Source organism: Alligator sinensis, unplaced genomic scaffold (genome assembly GCF_000455745.1).
Source record: "Alligator sinensis unplaced genomic scaffold, ASM45574v1 scaffold71_1, whole genome shotgun sequence".
NCBI lineage: Eukaryota > Metazoa > Chordata > Crocodylia > Alligatoridae > Alligator > Alligator sinensis.
The window spans coordinates 6,897,174-6,916,583 of NW_005841834.1; the positions used below are offsets into that span (position 1 = coordinate 6,897,174).

Genomic DNA, 19,410 nt, shown 5'->3' on the forward strand with positions numbered 1-19,410 from the left:
TAGTAGACCCCCACCGTTAAATCCCTCTCCCCACGACCCCCTTGTATCTTGACCCAGAGCACTTCAGCTTGCCCCTCCTCTGATCCCATTTTGCTGGCAGAAGATGTGTATTGCTCTTTGACATAGTGCCACACCCCCTCCCTTCCTTTCTTCTCTTTCCCGCCTGTAGAGCCTATAGCCCCTAATGCTAACTGCCCAGTCATAGGATGAATCCCACCACTTTTCTGTAAGCCCCACTATGTCTGGGTTTGAACTGGCTACTCTGAGAGCGAGTTCCTCCTGTTTGTTCCCCATACTCCGAGCATTGGTATACAGGCATTTAAGGCCTTGCATAGCTGTGCTTGCCACCCCCCAATTAGGAAGACTATCCGGACCCCTGTTTCTTACCTGGGCACTCCTTGCACTTGTCACCTGTCTTGCTCAGGTGGTGTCTCCTCGTCTTCCTGCAGCCCTCTGTGGCCCCCTCCCCCGGCGAGGCTAGTTTATAAATGGACTCCTTGAGTATCTTCTTCATGATTTTTCCAGGGACTGAGGTAAGGCTGGCTGGTCTGTAGTTCCCTGGGCCTCCTTTTTTTCATTTCTTAAATATGGGAACTATGTTTGTCCTTCTCCAGTCATCTGGGACTTCTCCTGATCACTATAAGTTTTCTAGATGATGGCCAGTGGCTCTGCAATCACATCAGCCAACTCCCTCAGCACCCTGGTGTGCATCACAAGATTGCCTCCCCCAGTAAGAGACCCACACTTTCCCTGATCTTCCTCTTGCTACTGACATATTTGTGGAAACCCTTCTTGTTACCCTTCACATTCCTTGCTAGCTGCAAGTCCAATTGCGCTTTGGCCTTCCTGACTTCATCCTTTGAATGCATACTTCATGCATTGGGATGGTTTCATAGAAGTTGAAAAAAAATTAGGGTTTGTACTGACTTGGGTCCATTTGTTTATAGATTTGTATAGGATGGTTTGGATAGGGATACTGAAGGAATTGACATGTTAGTTCCTTCAATATTCTGGGGTACATTCCATCTATCCCTGACAATTTGAAAGCATCTAGCTACTCTAAGTAATCCCTAACCTGTTTTGCCATTACTGTAAGCTATTTATCTTTCACCATCTTTGCTGCCAAAGGTGACTGTACTGATCATCTGGTAGCTGCCTCCCTTTGTGAAGAGTAAAGTAAAATTAAATATTTGAGCTTCCTGTGCAGTATTTGTAACTAGATTACCTTCTGCATTCTGTAAGGGACCTATGGCTTCTTTGGTCCTCCTCTTACTCTTGACATAGTCGCAGAATACTTCTTTATTGCATTTTATACCTCTTGCTGGTTGCATTGCAAATTGTGCCTTGGCCTTCTTGATTTTCTCCCTGTGATACTCTTATACTCTTCCCAAATGCTATAATCAAGTTTCTACTTTTTGTAGGATTCCTTTTTGAGTTTCAGGTCCTTGAAGAGATTGCTGTCAAACCAGGCTGGCCTCTCATTCTTCCTTCTAAGGATAGTTTGCTCCTGCTCCCTTAAGAGCCTTCCTGAAGTACAGCCAGCTCTCCTGGACTCTTCACTTGCCTCCCAAGGGATCCTGCCCACCAGTTTCCTGAGTGTGCCGAAGTCTGCTTTTCTGAAGTCCAGTGTCTTTATTCTGCTACTCTCCTTTCTTCCTTATCTTAGGAACTTGAACTCTATCATTTTGTGGTCATAGAGAATCATAGAGAAGTAGGTTTGGAAGGCACCTCCGTAGGACATCTAATCTAACCCCTGCTTGAAGCAGAATTATCCCTATCAAAATCACCCTGTACAAATCCATTTTCTAACCTTGTAGCAAACCTACGGAGTCAACCCTGACACAACACAAGACAACACCCTAACCTGCCACAGGTAAAGCAAGGGGACCATAGTGGCCAACATCATGCTGCTTTGAAGATTGTTAATATACTCCCAAGAGATCCCAAGAAAATGGCCATGTGCCCCTGCTACAGAAAAAGGCAAAACCCCCCACAGTCCATACCAATCTGACCATGGAGTAAAATTCCTTCCTGACCCCAAATATTGCAGTTGTTCTGATCCTAAGTAGAGAGGTAAGTCCCTCTAGCTAGAAGCCTCCAACTTTAAGTCCCAGCAAGAATATTGACACACTCCAGTCAAAATTTCTGGGTTTGGCTGCAGCCAACACCCACTGTCCCTGAGGAAGGCTTAAAAAAACCAAACACCCCTGGCACATCTAGCAGAAAGCTGGGGAAGGAAGGAGCGGGGTGCATGTGGAATTCCCTCCCAGTCTGATGCGGCAACCATTAAAGCCCAGATTCATGGGGAATATGCATTGCAGAACGGAGACACAGCTATGCCTAGATCATCCCTGACCAGTGGCTTTCCAACCTCTCTTTGAAAACCTCCAGTGATTAGACAGTCCACAACTTCCCTAGGCAGTCTGTCCTAACACTGAAGAAATTTTCTAATGTCCAGTCTAAACATACTTTGCTACAACTTCAAGCTATTGCTCCATTTTCTATTGTCTCCAGCAAGAGAGGAAAGAAGCTTTCCTTCTTTCTGGCAGCTCTTCAGGTATTTGAAGACTGCTGTTAACGTCCCTTCTTAAGCAACTTTTCTGCAAGCTGAATATGCCTAGCTCCTTCAGCCTTTCCTTGTATGACTTACCTTTCAAATCCTTTATTATTCTTGTTGCCCACCTCTGGACCCTCTCTGACTTTTCCATGTCCTTTTTAAAATGTGGAGCCCAAAACTGCACACAATACTCTACACGAAGCCTAACCTATGCTGAGTGGAGAGGCACTGTTACCTCCCATGTGTTGCACCTAATGTAGCTGCATCTGTTGATGCTGCCACCCAAAACCATATTTGCCTTTTGTGCAGTTGCATCACACTGCAGACTCATATTAAGTCTGTGATCTACCAAGCCACCTAGATCCTTCTCTATATTGCTGCCATCCACCCAGGTATCATTGTCACCTAAGTTACCTTCCACCTTCACATTCTCAATTCTTCCCAGTTTATAAGCAGAAAGTTGAGAAGAGCTTCCTACCTAGTAGGTCTCTGTACTATCTATATCAAAAAATATTATCACCAACACACCACAAGAATTTGCTGAACTGCTTGTGCATTGCTATATTTCCCTCTCAGTAGATGTTCCAATTAAAATCCCCCATGAGAACTAGGTCCTGTGATTTGGAAGCTTCTATCAGTTAGTTGACAAAGGCCTCATCCACCTCCTCCTGGTTCAAAGTCATCAAAGTCAGACACATTTAAAGTCATCAGGCTTCAAGTACTGCCTTTCTTGTGATGGCCTCATCCTCCTAACAGAGCAGTGGTTCTCAACCTCAAGAAATACCAGCTCTCAGCTTTTACTCGTTTCTTGACTATGGAAAAGTAATAGAAGAGTTTTGTGGCAAAGAACTTGGAAGGACCACAACAGGTCAAAATGTTTTTGACACTATGGATTCCTATTTGAAATCTCTGGGTTTATCTTGTGAATCCTGTTTAGGTGTTTGGTAGAGAATCACTGTTACAGTGTGTCATAGCTATTTTATTATGTGAGAGAGATGAGAAGAGCTTCATGGCTTCAGGTGCTAGGTATCCCAAGATGTACAAAATATCATAGAATATCTTACATTTGAAGACATTGACATGTTTATCAATTATGCAGGCCCTAGTACTGCTCAAAAATGTTAGGACCACTTTGATATTATTAGTATCCCAGCTTTGAGAAGTCAGCCTTCTGATATCAGCCTTAGACCCAGTAGAGATTCTGTTGACCTATTGATTATTTTCCAAGGAAGGAAAACAGATTTTCTTGGAAGATTTTAACCATTTTCTACAGTTGATATCCACAGTGGAATGTGGTTCATAGCTCTTGACATCTAAGAATTATATGCAATCCATCTAGCACACAGGAAGTATCTCCAATTCACTGTATGGCCCAATTTTTATCAATCCAAGGTACATTTGAGCTTTTCACAGCATCAGGAAGAGTCACAAAATGTCAAGTGGTGGTGGCTACACGGTTAAGAAAGGAAAAGGCGTTCATATCAATCCATATCTATCAAACAGAAGTTTTTCCTATTGGGAATTCACCACAGCCCTGAACTCCTGCCTTAGGTGTTCAAAGATATATGCCAACAAATCCTTACTTCAGCCATCAAAGATGAGAGAATTCATCAGATCATCAAAGGCATATTTTCCAGAATGATTCACTCTTATCCATTCAGTTTGAGTCCAGCGTCAAAATCTATCAACCACAATACACATCTGTCTTTACATTGAGGCCCTGTATTGTAATTGTGAGACATCCATCTGCATCCATTAGAGGAATGGCTGAAGTCTGTGTAACAACCTACAAAACATTAAATACATGACTGTACATACTTCCATCTTGTATCCTGCCTTCGTTAATTCAGTGGAGGAATGCACAGAATGGTCAAAAATGGTAAACTTCCCCATGTTTTTACTTTAAAAGGTACATATTAGTTGCATCAGAAATAGGTTAGGCTATTCCCTTGGATCTGTTTTAAATATATGGATTCGAGAAGGAGGTGAGTCTTCATATAAAATTCCTAAAATTTGAGACAATCCTCCTAGCTTTCATGAATTCCATTTCATAGATCTTCACAGGTAATATGTGTAATATATTATGTAAATCAATAGGGAAGTGTCCAGGTACCACCTTTGCCAGGCTGCAGTCAGATTGGCTAGGTACAGACAGTCAAAAAGCCCAAGGCTGAATTGATTCAGTCTTTACAGGTTAGTTTAAACTGCACAGATTAAATTGAAACAGAATTGAACAGGCATTTACCTTTGATTCGGGAAATGCAGCTACGTGCTTGCAGTGGCTCAGGCCAGAAAGGCTGGGGGGGCAGGAGCAGGCACTAGAGCATGGCTTTCTGGCTGTGTGTTCATTTCCATTTCCTAATGCCCCCAAGGTCTCTGGGATTTGCAGTCCAGAATTACAGCAGCAGGACTCTGCAGGGTTACTCATCACTTCTTCCTGCTTCCAGGTGTCTCTGGGATTTTTAGTCCACAGTCACAGCCAGCAGTAAGTTTGAGCAGGGAAAGTGCGGTTTAACCCTCCTCCCTGGCCCCAGAGGCCAGTCCCCGCCCCCCCCCCCCCCCCCCCAGTAGACTGGGCTGCATCCCCAGCTGGGTTTGCCCTGCTCCACCCACTTATCAGCCAGCCCTCACTGCTCCAGCTAAGGAGCAGAGGGCTGGGGCCAACCCTCTCTCTGGAGCAGACAGGACAGCCCAGCCTAGGGCTGCAAAGCATGCTGGGATGCTGGGGGGAGGGGAAGGGGACTCTGATTTAACTTGAACCAGGAAGGGGTCCAAGATTAGAAGTTTCATGAACTGGTTTGACCCAAATCAATTAAGTCTGGTATTACATTCATCTAGGTTTATCTTAAACCAGATTCAGCCATTTTGAAACTGGTTTATGTGCACTGAGTTTCTGTTCTGCTACAGGTTTAAACCAGTTTCCAATCATTTAAACTGGTTTATATGCAACTTCCGTCCCTAGCCATTGTGAACATGCTGTCAGCTTCATTAGATTTAACCATTTTCTATAATTCGAATTGCCACTAATCTTCCAGGGATCAAAACAACCTACCAGACCATATCATGGTCCCTCTCATGCATTTTCTCCAGTCCCTTTGATACCCAAAATGATAGGAAAAATCAAATAGGACAGCTGTACTGATCCTGATTAGATAATTATTCCCTGACAGGTTCTGGCTATGTGATTGTATGCCATATATCAACTTGACTGTTGATGCTTGCTGACATTAATATCACAAAACTAGGGACAAATTCTATATCTGAATATAAAATCAGCAAAATTAACCTGGATTTTATATAGCTAAAAACTATTATTAGAGAGTGCTCACTAGAACTGTGAGAAATCCTGTTCCAAAGTTGGAAGCCTTCCAGAAGGAAAACCTTCTTAAAGTGGAAGATTTCCTGTTTGCCCTCACCCTGTAACTCACAACCACTTCATCTCTTCAGTAATTCACTCAAGGTCTATCCTGAAAGAATCTCCATGTGCCACCATTCAATCCAGTCGTGTTCAGTATGCTCTGACCCTCCTTCCTTAAACTAGGGAGCCTCTGTTTCTCCAAATCCCTTTGGCTTCCATAGGTCTCCTGGAAACTCAGTTTGAACCCATTCTCTTCACCATCTTACTCTCAGTACAGCTTTCTTAGTGGGCTTTGCTTGAGCCACATAGGTCAACGCATTCCCAGAACTCATGGCTGCCTTTTCTTATTCTAGGTTTCATTGAGACCTCATCTTGAATTTATTCCAAAAACAGTTTTAGATTTTTTATTTAAATCAGATTTATTTGTTGTTGTTTTTACCAAAGCCCTATTCTTTGCCAGAGGAAGAAAAATTCCACACTGCTGTTTCTTTGTATATTTTTTCAAATAGGACAGTCCTTTAGACTCTATCTTTCTACTGATTAAATAGCGTTGATAAAGGACAACTCAGTTCCTTCTAGAGAATATGTAAATGAACTAACCAGTGTATTCCAAATTGCTACCACATTGCTGGCATATTCCTCCTACCAAACGTTAAAGCTGTAAGTAAACATTAAATTTGCAACTATTTTAAAAGGAGCAAGGGAGCACCAGCTCAGGAATGTACATCTGCTATTACAGTGCAACTGCTATGTCTGCTTGCTTCCACAGAGATGGAAGTTAGCTTAATAGGCAGAACTTTAACGCTTAATAAAACAGGGTTAACGCTGCAACATTTTTGCTATGCTTGTGTTGCTCTAGGAGTATCTAGATTAAAGTTACATCATAATGGTTTATATCAGTAGTATTTGATATTGCTACCCTAGTTGCATCTGTCCATACCTTAAGGCTTATTTAACTAGATCTGAGGCATACTCTTACACACATTTCAGTAATACCCAGAATCTGACACTTGCCTGGCATCTACCTGGAATAATATTCTTACCTTTGTAAGACATTGTTCCTTTATTATGGCTGTAAGATTAGACCCCAAGTCTGGGACAGCAGTGGTACAATCATTTAGTTTGATGCAGGTATGACCCCTCAGCCCTATCTTCCAGATGTGGGCTTGCCTCCCAGTCATTTGGGGGAATTGCATGTGCAAATATCTGAAGAATTAAAAATAGTATTTTTGTTTATATGGATCCTACAACTGGCATTTAATCGCTTGTCTTTGTTTGCTGAAATTCTGAATTGGCAAAGAGAATGAAGGATGATCCTTTATCTTTATACCCTCAGGTGGGGTTTGTGGATTCAGAAACATTACTTTTCTGATCTTGAGAATCAGGCATATGCACACATAGCTTGTGATCATCAGGTACAAACCATGTCCAATAAAGGAGCCACCCTTATTGCTGAGTGGGTAACTTGCAGGAAAAATAGAAAGTGCATGCATACTATCTAAACTTGTTAGGCAGTGGGCAACTAAATTCTCAGAGCAGAAGGAAGCCCAATACTCAGCTATTCCATTCAGAAAATGAGCCATGGACCCATTTTATGAATCTAATATATTTGATTTAGGACTGGCTCATGAGAAGAATTCATGCTGTTACCTGGATGAAGACAAGAAAACTTAAGAGAGAATCTTTCTCTGGTACTCACTGTAATAAAGGAGCCTTCAGCCATTCAAATCTACTGTCTAGGACTTTCACCTTCCATGTTCTATTGTTTTGTTTTGTTTTGTTTTGATTTTTAACACAGCAGGAAAATATGTGGTGCTTGTTTAAATCTACTTTTAACTTATATGAAATTTCAACCTCCCACCTGCAGATTTATTTACTGACTAAAATCTCATTTATGGGGGGAAAAAATAACAAGTGTTGTGTCCTTTTTAAAGTTCCCATTTTGAGCTAACTACCTTGTTTCAATGTAGACCTTTGAGAAACTATTTTGTTGGGGAAAGGGCATTGGTTTTGTTTCTTGAAATTTTATGTTATGCCTTGATTAAAGATTGTAATATCACCTTCCAATACACTTAACACACAACAATAAAACTATTATTAAAAATAGCACATTTTAATTCTGCTTTCAGCCCTAAAAGAAGCACTGAGAAACGTAACCGTGAGCAGGAGAATAAATACATAGAAGAACTTGCAGAGCTGATTTTTGCAAATTTTAATGATATTGACAACTTTAACTTTAAACCTGACAAATGTGCAATCTTGAAAGAAACTGTGAAGCAAATTCGTCAGATAAAAGAACAAGGTAAGAGAGCTAGTTAATTGCCTTTGAATATTTTAATATTGTGTCTATTTTGGGGTTTTTGTCAAGTGCAGTGTTGACTTCTGATTTTCTCCAAGATATTTATGGTTATTTAAATCCTTAGTGAAGTGTATTATATCAGGAAAGGGTGTTCAGATCATTTTTAGTAGTTTATAAATAGGCTTTTTGTTAAATCCATAAACTGCATAGAGAAAGTGGAGAGTGAATCAATCTCATGTAAGTCTTCATTTAATGGGTTTAAAGTCAGTCATATTTTTTTATTACTAAATTTTAAGGTATAGTGCAGATGAAGCAAATCTATATACATAGCATAAGTTAATTGAAAGTCAGGAGTAATCCTTAAGTGTGCAATATGAAAATTTCTTCTGTTCTGGTTATTGTTCTGTTTTGTTCACATGAATAGGCATTGTGAACTGAACTGTATATATTCCCTACATGATGACCTTCTATCCTGAATTGCAATAGATATCAGAGTACCCTAATCTCTAGTTGGAATTCTGTTGTAAATACTAATCCAGAAAACATTACAGATTTCTTCCTGTCCTTTGTTTAGGAGATCAGTTCTGTATTTCTTTGCTTTTTATATTTTTTTCTTTAAAATAAAGGTTTTTGTTGTGGCACCAGTAAATCTGGACAAGCATGAACTTGGGGTCAATTCCTACTTGTGAAGTATGTGCATATTGTTTTCCTCGAGGGCTAAGAGGAAAATATGACCTGCTTTTAGAATAACTTTTTAAGTTTTGTTCCCTTTCATCCATATCAGTCATATTTTCTGTTTTAGAATGTACTCTTTTACCTTTCTTTGGAAAGGCAGTGCCTTCATATCAAGCCAAGTGTATGTATGTGTGTAGATGTGTGCAGATGAAGTACTCTGCTGCTGTAGATTCCAAAGTGCTTTATTTAAAGAGAGTCTGCATTGAATCAGTTTGGTTCTTTTTTGTTTTTAACAGATAGCTAGGAAAATATGTAGTTTTGATGCACAGGACCATTCAAGATGTTGAAAATTGGAATTTATAAGAACATGAAGATATCATGTTGGTCTGGCTTCTGAGGATTTGGGTTATATCCCACTCCACTTATTAAACTCCTAAGTAAACTTAGGCACATAAATGCAATTCAGTACCACCCTCTTCCAGTTCCTGAAAAAAGACAACGCAAAATATGAATGGGTCCTCCTCATGCTCGCTGTTTTTGTGACTGTCTTGCAGCTAAGATGATGGGTGTGTTACAGAAGGAAGTGCATTAACATTTTTTCAGAGATTTGCGCTGTATGAAATAGGCACCTAAAAGTGTAATCCTGAGTCCATTTTGGTGCCCTGCAGATGGAATAGGATCTAATTTCTGCAGTTGTAATTTGGGATGTATGCTTTACATGACACAAGTTGCACTGAGTTTTCTCTGACTTTGGTTTGATTACATCTTTATTTCCTGGTGCTGCAAATAATTCTATTTTTAAGCTTTTTTTTTTGGCTGTTGCTGTACAGGAGCAAAGGGATCTAATCATCCACTATGACAGTTTAGCTAACTTTTAATTGTATCATAACTCTCATAATCATAATTTTAGGTGATTTTTTCTAATAGCCCTGTGTCCTGAAGTCATCTGTGTAGAGGAATTTAAGTTTCTGGAGAAAAGCTTCAAAATACCACCTGAGTGCCCACCACAGAAACTCGGTTTAAAACTGAAATAAAGATTAACTCAATATATCTTTTTTTTTTTTTTTAATCATCATAATTTTAATCTAATTTTATGAGTTGGGAGGCCTGAATTATAGTTTATGAATCCTCAGAGTTAACAAGGAATCTCCAGAAATGCTTTGGGTTTGGCCGGTGGTCATATTATAAGGTAGTATGGCAAAACCGGTTTCCCAACACTTACGCCATCACTGTTTCTGTCCATTCCCTGATAATCCAGAAGTAGCTACTGGTGACTGGCCTGAAAACTTCTTGCTTGTTAGTTTGAAAAGTTAAATCAGAAATAATGGAAAACTTTTTGTTCAGTTAATTGTCCAGGTAATTCAGTCCAGGTTAATATGGACAAAAAAATGTGAAACTATTTTTGTTTGTGTCCCAGCCTGTCTCTTAAAGCTACTTGATGTAAAGTGCCTGATTGACAAATTGCTGACAGTAAAATAGTCATGTTTGATTTATAAGCCGCTTTTTTTTCTTATGAAAAAGCAACTCCTAGATGTTACTCTTTATATAGCTCAGCACACACTAATAGCTTTGCTACTTAGTGTTTTGAATATTACAGTGGCAAAAAGTTAATTCAGTAATTCCATTCTTTTTTTCTTTTGCTAATGGAACAACTACACCTCATCACAGCTGAGTGTCCCTTTTAACCAGGCTCTGGCACATTTTTCACCATTTGTTTTTCCTCCCTCAGCTACTTTTCAGGTTACTTATCTCCCTCATTGTCTCTGATTTTGCTCTCACTTAGTGGCTCACTCACTCGTTTTCCATTCAAACAAAGATTGGATTCTCTTGGTTCAGGAGCATCCAGTGGTGGCTCTTTAAAGCCACTCGCATATGAATATGTAGTATAGCTGAATGCTAAGGGAGAGGCAAGATGCATGAACAAGTGTATCCTCTCAGTGAACTCCTCACATTGGACGAAACTCTAACCTTAACCGCTACATTGACTGCTTCGTGGAAAGAATGAACAATGAAATAATCAACAACACACGCCACCATAACAACCTCTCTCTACCAGAGAGAAAGGCTATAGAATCTCTAAGATCTAACCACCAAATAGTAGTAAAACCAGCAGATAAAGGAGGAGCCATAGTCATCCTAAACCATGAAGACTACATAAAGGAAGCCAACAGACAACTCTGACACCACCTACTGCAAAGAACTGCAAGAAGATCCTACTCCCCTTTTCACCATGAAACTCAAAAATACCATCAAATCCTTTCCACCAGAACTACAAGAAAAACTACAGACCTTGATCCTCCCACTACCCAACCCAGGGACTTTTTACATGCTCCCTAAAATCCACAAACAAGGGAACCCTGGCAGACCTATAATTTCCAACCATGGAACCCTAACTGAGGAAATATTAGGTTTCATTGAATCAATCCTAAAACTGCTTGTCACCCAAGAGCAAGTTTTGTCAAAGACACTACAGATTTTCTATGGAAACTTAAACTTAGCCCACCTTCCTAGCATCACCCTCCTAGCCACCATGGATGTTACCAGCTTATATACCAACATCCCACATCAGGATAGCATCGAAGCCTGTCTTGCATATCTACAAGAGAAAGATTACAACTCGGAGTACAGACCCAAAGATATTGCTGATCTTATACACTTCATCCTGACACACAACAGTTTCACTTTTAATAACCAACACTTCCCCCAGACCATGGGCAGAGGTATGGGCACCAGAATGGCCCCACAGTATGCCAGCCTTTTTGTGAGCCACCTGGAAGAAGAATTCCTCAAGGACTGCACCCTCAAACCCTTGCTATACTTAAGATACATCGATGACATCTTCATCATTTGGACTGAAAACCTGCAATCTCTGATTGAGTTCCATCAGAAATTCAACAATCATCATCCCTCCATCCAACCAGCTCTTCAGTACTCCAGCACCAACATCTCCTTTTTTAGATACTATGATCAGTATCCAGAATGGTAAAATACAGACCATGTTATACAAGAAACCCACAGACCAATGTACATATCTGCAAAGAATCAGCAGTCACCCTAAACACGCCAAGAAAGCTGTGATATACAGCCAAGCACTCAGATAGCACCAAACTAGCATGGAGGAGGACACCCAGGATTGCCACCTCACCAGTCTTAAAAAGACTTTCACCCAACAAGGACACTCCTCCAGAAAGAGAGATCGCATGTTTGAGAGCACCACCTGGATACCACGTGAAGAATTGCTGCAGTACATAAGAAAAACCCCCATGAATCACACCCTGCTGGTTATGATATATTACCCCTCCCTCGAACCCATATGGAAAATCCTCAGACAATTGCAACCCACACTAGAAGGAGACCCTATTCTTAAAGAGATCTTTCCAGTACCACCCATCCTAGCCTTCACACAAGCACCAAACCTCGCTAACCTCATCACCTCATCACAAACTTCCTACAACCCAGAATACACCAAATGGATCCAGACCATGCCACGACAAGAAATTCAAAACCTGCCAACACACATCCCTACCACCCCCACAATTACTACACTCCACAACAGAGCCGTCAGCATCCCTGCATCTTACAGCTGCACCTCCAGAAATGTAATATATCTCATTCAGCGCACCAAATGCCCTGATGCAAAATACATAGGAGACCAAACAACTGCACACCAGAATGAATGCATACTGGAAATCTATCAAAGACAAGAATAGCCAATTATCTGTGGGTGAACATTTCTCACAAGAAAAGAAAGAAATCTCTCCAATCTCTCAGTTCTAATCCTCAAAGGGAACTTACAAAACACTTCTCACAGACAAACCTCTGAGAACTTCACTTCATCAACCTCCTGGATACAAAAAATCATGGACTAAATATAGACATTGGATTTATGACACATTATAACCTGCCTGACATCTGACTCCCCAGGTACCTTTCCACTATTTACCTGCTACAATCATCCCCTTTCTCCCTCCCCACCCAGCCTGTGTTTCACCCACTAACTCCTCACTTTACATCTTCACTGACTGCCTGTCTTGCATACAGAGCAGCCCAGCCTCTGGCTTACTTGCTATTCATTCTATCCAGGAAGAGCACACACCAACTGCAGAGACTTCCTCAGCCTGACAAAGGGTTTTTAAACCTGAACACTTGCTAAAAAATGTTTTTCCTACTATTTAAGTTAGTCTAATAAAAGATATCAGATTCACCCACATAACCTCTGCTTATGTCCTTAAACCAACGTGGCTACAACCTACACCCCTGTATACATATTCATCAGAATGTTGATTTAAAAATCAACAAATTTACCTTTGAGAACGTAAATAGGTGATTGTGCATCTAACTGTGTGTTTGCATATGCAAATATACATTACTTTGTATTTACACACATTGTACAGATGTAGGGGCTGATTTGAAAATTTGGCTTGATCTGTTGAAATCTTAACTTCTTCACAGCTAATAAAGTGTCAGTTCATGAGTATTCAGTGTCAATATATAGTGTCTTTTTTCTACAATTGTCATGCTGGGGGCAGATTCCCACATTACTCTAGAAATATACTGAATCATATTCACCACACTGGGTTATATTTAAATTAGTCAACCTGAGATAACATAATAACAAGAACTCTATAGAAGACCCATCTGTACTTAGTTTGCAAAGCTCATAAAGGTCTTGTGGAATAAACAAGTGACAAGATATTTCTGGAGGCAGGGTTAAAGTATTTATAACATTTGCTACAACAAGTGATGATCTGCAGTCCTTGGGCAATAAAAGATGAGCATTAAATCAATTTTCCTAGATGAACTTGATTTGTTCTGTGTGGGTCTTCAAACGATTACACTGTATCTGATGGCCATTTGAACCTTTACATAAACGTCATATTTGGGACTCAGTAGACTTTAATTCCTTCTCAGAGGTATTGTAAAACATTGTGATGTTCAAGGTGGTCATTAACTACATCTCAGGATCCAAAAATAGTAATTAAAGTGTTGGAAAAGATCATTTCTTTAAGCCAGTTAATACTACAGTGCCAATTTGAAGGTTTCTGCATGGCAAGTAAATTTTGATGGTTGTTGCCTCAGTTGAAAGGATTTTTATTTTAATTTTTATTAGTTCAAAACTTTTTTTAAAGTCAATTTCTTGCTTACACTGACTACTGATTTGTAGGGAATGTTCTGTTAGAAAATGAGTTACATAAATTAAACATACAAATCATTTTAACAGTTCACTACAAACATATCTTTGCCTAATATTGCAGAAAGCAGTAAGCTAATCAAGGCAAACATACTGAAGATCAACATCATACTAAAGATGAGTTTAACAGTGCTATAAATGCCTTGCATTTTGGCAAGGTTTTTAACAGATTAGACTGGGGATTCTGAGCTCTAGGTATTATAATTATTTAAATCTAGTAGTTTTTACTAGCTTCTAGTCTTTTTAATAGCTCCTGCACTTTTAGACCTGATCTACATACATTTTTTTGTATAGATTGAACTAGTTAACTTAAGGGGGTATTTTTTATATTGATATCAAGTTGTAGACTCATTGGTATAAAGGAGTTTATCTCAGTATAGCTTAATCCCCTTTAGCCATACATACCCCAGTAAGCACCTTTGTTTTAGTATAACTACATATATACCATAGGGTCCTGTTGTCTTAACTGTACCTACTTCTGAACTGATTTGGTTAAAATGGTACCATATCTGTGTAAACAAGACCTAAGACTGGTTAAAAGGATCTTCTTTTCCCTCTAGTTGGAGGTGGCAGGGGGTTGGTGTTACCTTGCTGAATCCCCATAAGCTTGAACTTTAATAACAACCTTTAAGTGTGGTTCTAGTCTGACAATAGTCAAATGGGAAAAAAATGTGCTTTCACCCAACAGATCTGGCTCCTGTGTGTTTTAGGACTCAGATTTAATTCTTTTAGTGATTAAAGTAAGTTTTTAGTACTTTCTACTCTGCAAAGCCAATAAAGCTGAGAAACAGAAAATTTGGACTCTCTTCCTTATTGTGCATTATAAACAGAATTGCTTCTTAAGTTCCAATTACAGGGCAGTCATTTATACCATGAAACTATTGAAAGCAGTAGTTGTACAACTGCCACTCGGCAAAATTTGACAAGCAGAGCCCTTTATTATATGGGATGAGACACAAAACAGAAAGAATATGGCTTTATTTTAAATTCCCAGGTTGAGTTTGCAGAGTGAGTAGTTAGAGAAAAGTATTATTTTTCTCTTAGTCTGACCTATTTGATATAGAAATTGACATACAGTGAACATGGAATGGCAAAAGCCATTTTTATAGTCACTTTTCTGCAAATAACTCTACTTTAAAGCCTTTTTAAATGTAATGTTACATGGACTGTATCTGGAGCAATGAAAGATTCTGGAAGCGTGTAACTGCTGTATGTAATTCTAGCCTGGAAGATGGTACTGATAGGGTGCAATAGTTTTAATACTTGGAAGAAAATAAAGCTTCTTTAAGAAAACTTATTTTGCCTTGAGAACCCTGATTAGTTGTATTATCTTATAGTGCTTGCATAAAGGATTAGGGATGTCCAGATGTGATAAAAAAAAATTTACAGTATGATTTCAGCATGGTGATCAAGTAAATGTATTTGGATGAATCCTAAATACAGGTGCCTTGCAAGCGTGTGGAATAGTTCTTTGATCCTGTATTTCTTACAAAGATTTGAAAACAATTCTATGAAAAATCTAGGATAAAATATTTCCGGTTATGTTGTACAAGTATGCTTGGAAAGATGTATTGTTTATATCATAGCATTATTCTTTATCTATTGATACAGGTTTTAAAATACACTCTTACGCAGTATAAATTAGGTGAGTGTTTGCTATGCAGAACACTCCAGAAAAGCAGGCACATTGGTAATTGTGCAAGCAAATTAATTGCATGCCTCATTTGAAAATCTGACCTTTTCTGAAGGCAGATACTACTTTACATACAAAGTGACCGAAGTACTATAATTCTATGGGATTATACTAATGCTGATATTCAGTTAAATAGTAACTAAGTGATTTTGGAATCTAATTCTAACTTTTATAACTGGCTTAAGGTGCTAGGTCTCAAGTGCTCTAAATTATTAAAGCATTTCTGAAAAATTACCTAATATCTAAAGATATCATATGCTGGTAGTAGATAAATGGAGTTCTGAACTATTGCTGGAAACCATCTCTTTAGTACCTACATAATACTGACCAAGACCCAAATGAACTCTTCTTATACTAAAGCCTAAACAAGCCTCCATAAATTTCTGCACTAGGAAAACAAGTAACCCTTGTCCTGAAAGTGTAGACATATGTATCAGTATAATAATTAGTTTTATGTTTAATCTTTAAACTCTACGTTCCAACCAGCAGGGTCATAAAATCTATTCCACCTAGGACTAATTTAACCCTAACTGATTATCTATGTTGTCAAGAAACATCTTCATAGGTGCAACTTCGCTCTACTGCAACTGCCATATCCCATTCACAAAACCCAGCCAGCATTTGTTTCATGTTGTTGTATCTAGACTGAGCTGATACTTGAGTGGGGTGTGTCATTTACAGGAAACTGTCTGGAACCATCCTGAAGCAGGATGTTTCCCTGTCATCTGAATATGAACAATCCTTCACTCAAAAGAGCTCCCATAAAATATTAACTTCAAGGAATACATCTTGATGCAGTCTATTCTGATTTACTCAAATAATTCATTCAACATATATCTCCAAGAACTAAGTACTTCTCCCAAAATAAGAATGATGGTACCCAAGCAGCATATTGCTACTGGAACTCATATAAGAGGGATCATATGTGAGTGTCTGTGTGGTCAGACCTTGCTTTTTGAATTTTGTCCTTTGTAAAACTGGATGCTCCATGGCTACTTGGATATATAGTCCGTGAATAATGTTTCCAAAATCCAGATTGCTAGTTGCAATGCCAAACTTTTAAACCCAAAATAGAAGCTAAAGAGAGAACAAGGAGAAACAAAAGGGGGCACTGACTCCAACAATGAGCATGGCATCACTGCTTTTAAGTTAAAGGATTCATGGGGAACACTGGAAACTAGAACATGGGCTAGGAAGTGTGTGAGAGGCTGCGCTGTCTAAGTCAACCCTGCCAGTGGGAGAGAGAAAATAGTGGGGTTATTGGGGTTCACACAATAAGCTTGTCACAGAGAACTGCCAAACTAATGCCTCAACTCTATGGTCAGCAAGCCCAGTGACATACCTGTATGTATCTGAAAGAAATAATATTGAAGGGTCCCATTTGTGATCCATATAACCAAATGTCCTTTTCTGTGGGAAGCAAATTCTCTTTGTATAAGCAAGCCACTGGCTTTGGAGAATTGTGGAAGATAAGACAACCTGAAGCAAGTCAGGCTTGCCTGCTGCTTTCATAGATTCGTAGAAGTAGGGTTGGAAGGGACCTTGTAGATCATCAAGTCCAATCCCCTGCTATGGGCACCCTGTACTTGTCAGTATTAAAACCCATCCTATTTTCATTAGCCCACCCCTGTAACCTGTCCAGGTCCTGCTGTAATCTGTCCTTCCCTACTAGCATGCCCAACTCACCCAAAATCTTGGTATCATCAGCAAATTTAAACAGACTGCTTTTTACCCCATTGTCCAAGTCACTAATAAAGAAATTGAACAGTGCGGGCCCAAGGACCGAGCCCTGGGGGACTCCACTGCCCACTTCCCTCCAGGTTGAAAAAGACCTGTCCACCACTACCCTCTGAGTACAACCCTTTAGCCAATTTGCAATCCATCTGACTGTATAGGCATCGATGCCACAGTCACCTAGTTTTTTGATGAGAATGGGGTGGGAGACAGTGTCAAAGGACTTGCTGAAGTCCAGAAAGACTACATCCACCGCGACACCTGCGTCCAATGCTTTTGTGACCTGATGGTAGAAGGAAATCAAGTTGGTCTGACAGGACCTGCCCCTAATGAAGCTTGCTACAGGTGACTTCCAAAGTAAGTTACATGGTAATTAATTCCTTCTTGTAATATTTAACCACCCCCTGCATAGTCTGTGTGCTTTACCTCACTCCTTTGAATTTTCTCAGAGCAGTATTTCTTAAGAAAAAAACTATGTAGACTGTGTCGTAGCCCATGGCTATGACATTTGATGCTCGCTTAATTTACACTGAATAAGAGTATATTTTGAAACCTTTATCAGTGGATACAGAGTAATGTTATGATTTAAACAAGATGTCTTTCAGAGCATATTTGTAAAACTAACTGGAATAACTTTGTAGCCCATGAAGGGGCAGGATGTCAGCACTACAGCGTTTGTTTCTTACAGAAGCGTAAGACTGAAAGGGGGTGTCTTAGATCACCGCATCCCCTGCTGTCGTAGGCACCCATGTCACATAATCCCTTTAAAAAAGATACTAAGCTCTATCTTCAAGCTCTTTAGAACATTTAGTGTACCCACTATTGTTACTAGACATCTAGAAAGATGTCTAATTTCCAACCTAAATGCGTTCATGGGCAGTTTATATATATTTGTTCTTGTGCCATCATTCTACTGTAGCTCTTCTCTCTTCCTAAGCATTAACTCTCTGATATTTTTAGAGCTGTCCTATATGTCTTAGTCTTCATTTTGCTAAATTTACCAGGACAGGCTCTCTTAATTTCAAAAGCCGCTTGTACACATGACAAAATTGGCCTTCTAAGCAATTTAATTGCCTTTTTTTAACCATTTTAATGCTGTTACTGTTTACACATGTGGCAGCGTATTATGTTTTAAATTTGCCAGGCTGTACATGTGCAGTGGCATATTTCGCTTTAAATGATTTCATTATGTAACAAAACAAAATGTATCTGATGTATTTTAGCTTGCTATATAACAAATTGCAGCAATACATCCAGGCCAGCTTGGGCTTGGTAGGCTTCCAGCACCCCATGCACCATCTCTGAAGTCTTCTGCAGCCACCAACACACCCAGCCACCCTCCTGCCATCTTCCCAAACTGCCCCAGGGCAAGCCAGCCCATTTCCCAGTGGTCACAGGTAGTGGGAATGCGGTGGTGATGATGTACAAGGCACTGGAAGCCCACCACACCGAGCTTCCCTGAGCACACCCAGGCTTCCAGCACCTTGTGCACGGTTGGATCAGGCCAGGTGCTGCCTGCAACCTGGGGCAGCACCCTCCAACTAGCACCCTGCCTGTGGGGCATCACCAAAAAAAGTGGCAATGGGCCCACTTTTTTTTTCTGGCAGATCTGACCCACCTCTCCCATGACCAGGGGCCAAGCTGCTGGTGGGCCCTGAGCTGTGGGGGACCTTGGACCTTTCTACCATATTGGCTGCACCCCCCAGGCAGCACCTGCCCACTAGCACCCTGCAATCCCGGGTGGGGTGCTGCTGCCATAGATTCATAGATATTGGGGTCGGAAGGGACCTCAATAGATCATCGAGTCCGACCCCCTGCATAGGCAGGGAAAAGGGCTGGGTCTAGATGACCCCAGCTAGATGGTTATCTAACCTCCTCTTGCAGACCCCCAGGCTAGGCGCGC

At 40.1% G+C, this 19,410-nt stretch overlaps 1 protein-coding gene across 6 annotated transcripts in view; it reads left to right on the plus strand.

Moving 5' to 3' along the window:
* The window catches only part of NCOA2 (nuclear receptor coactivator 2), a 263,699-nt gene that overhangs the window by 147,756 nt on the left and 96,533 nt on the right, over window positions 1-19,410 (plus strand). For all 6 annotated transcript variants that reach the window (XM_025200406.1, XM_025200409.1, XM_025200413.1 and 3 more), the window contains one exon: window positions 8,045-8,217. In XM_025200406.1, coding sequence (XP_025056191.1) covers window positions 8,045-8,217 — 173 coding nt within the window. The remainder of the gene's footprint in view (window positions 1-8,044; window positions 8,218-19,410) is intronic.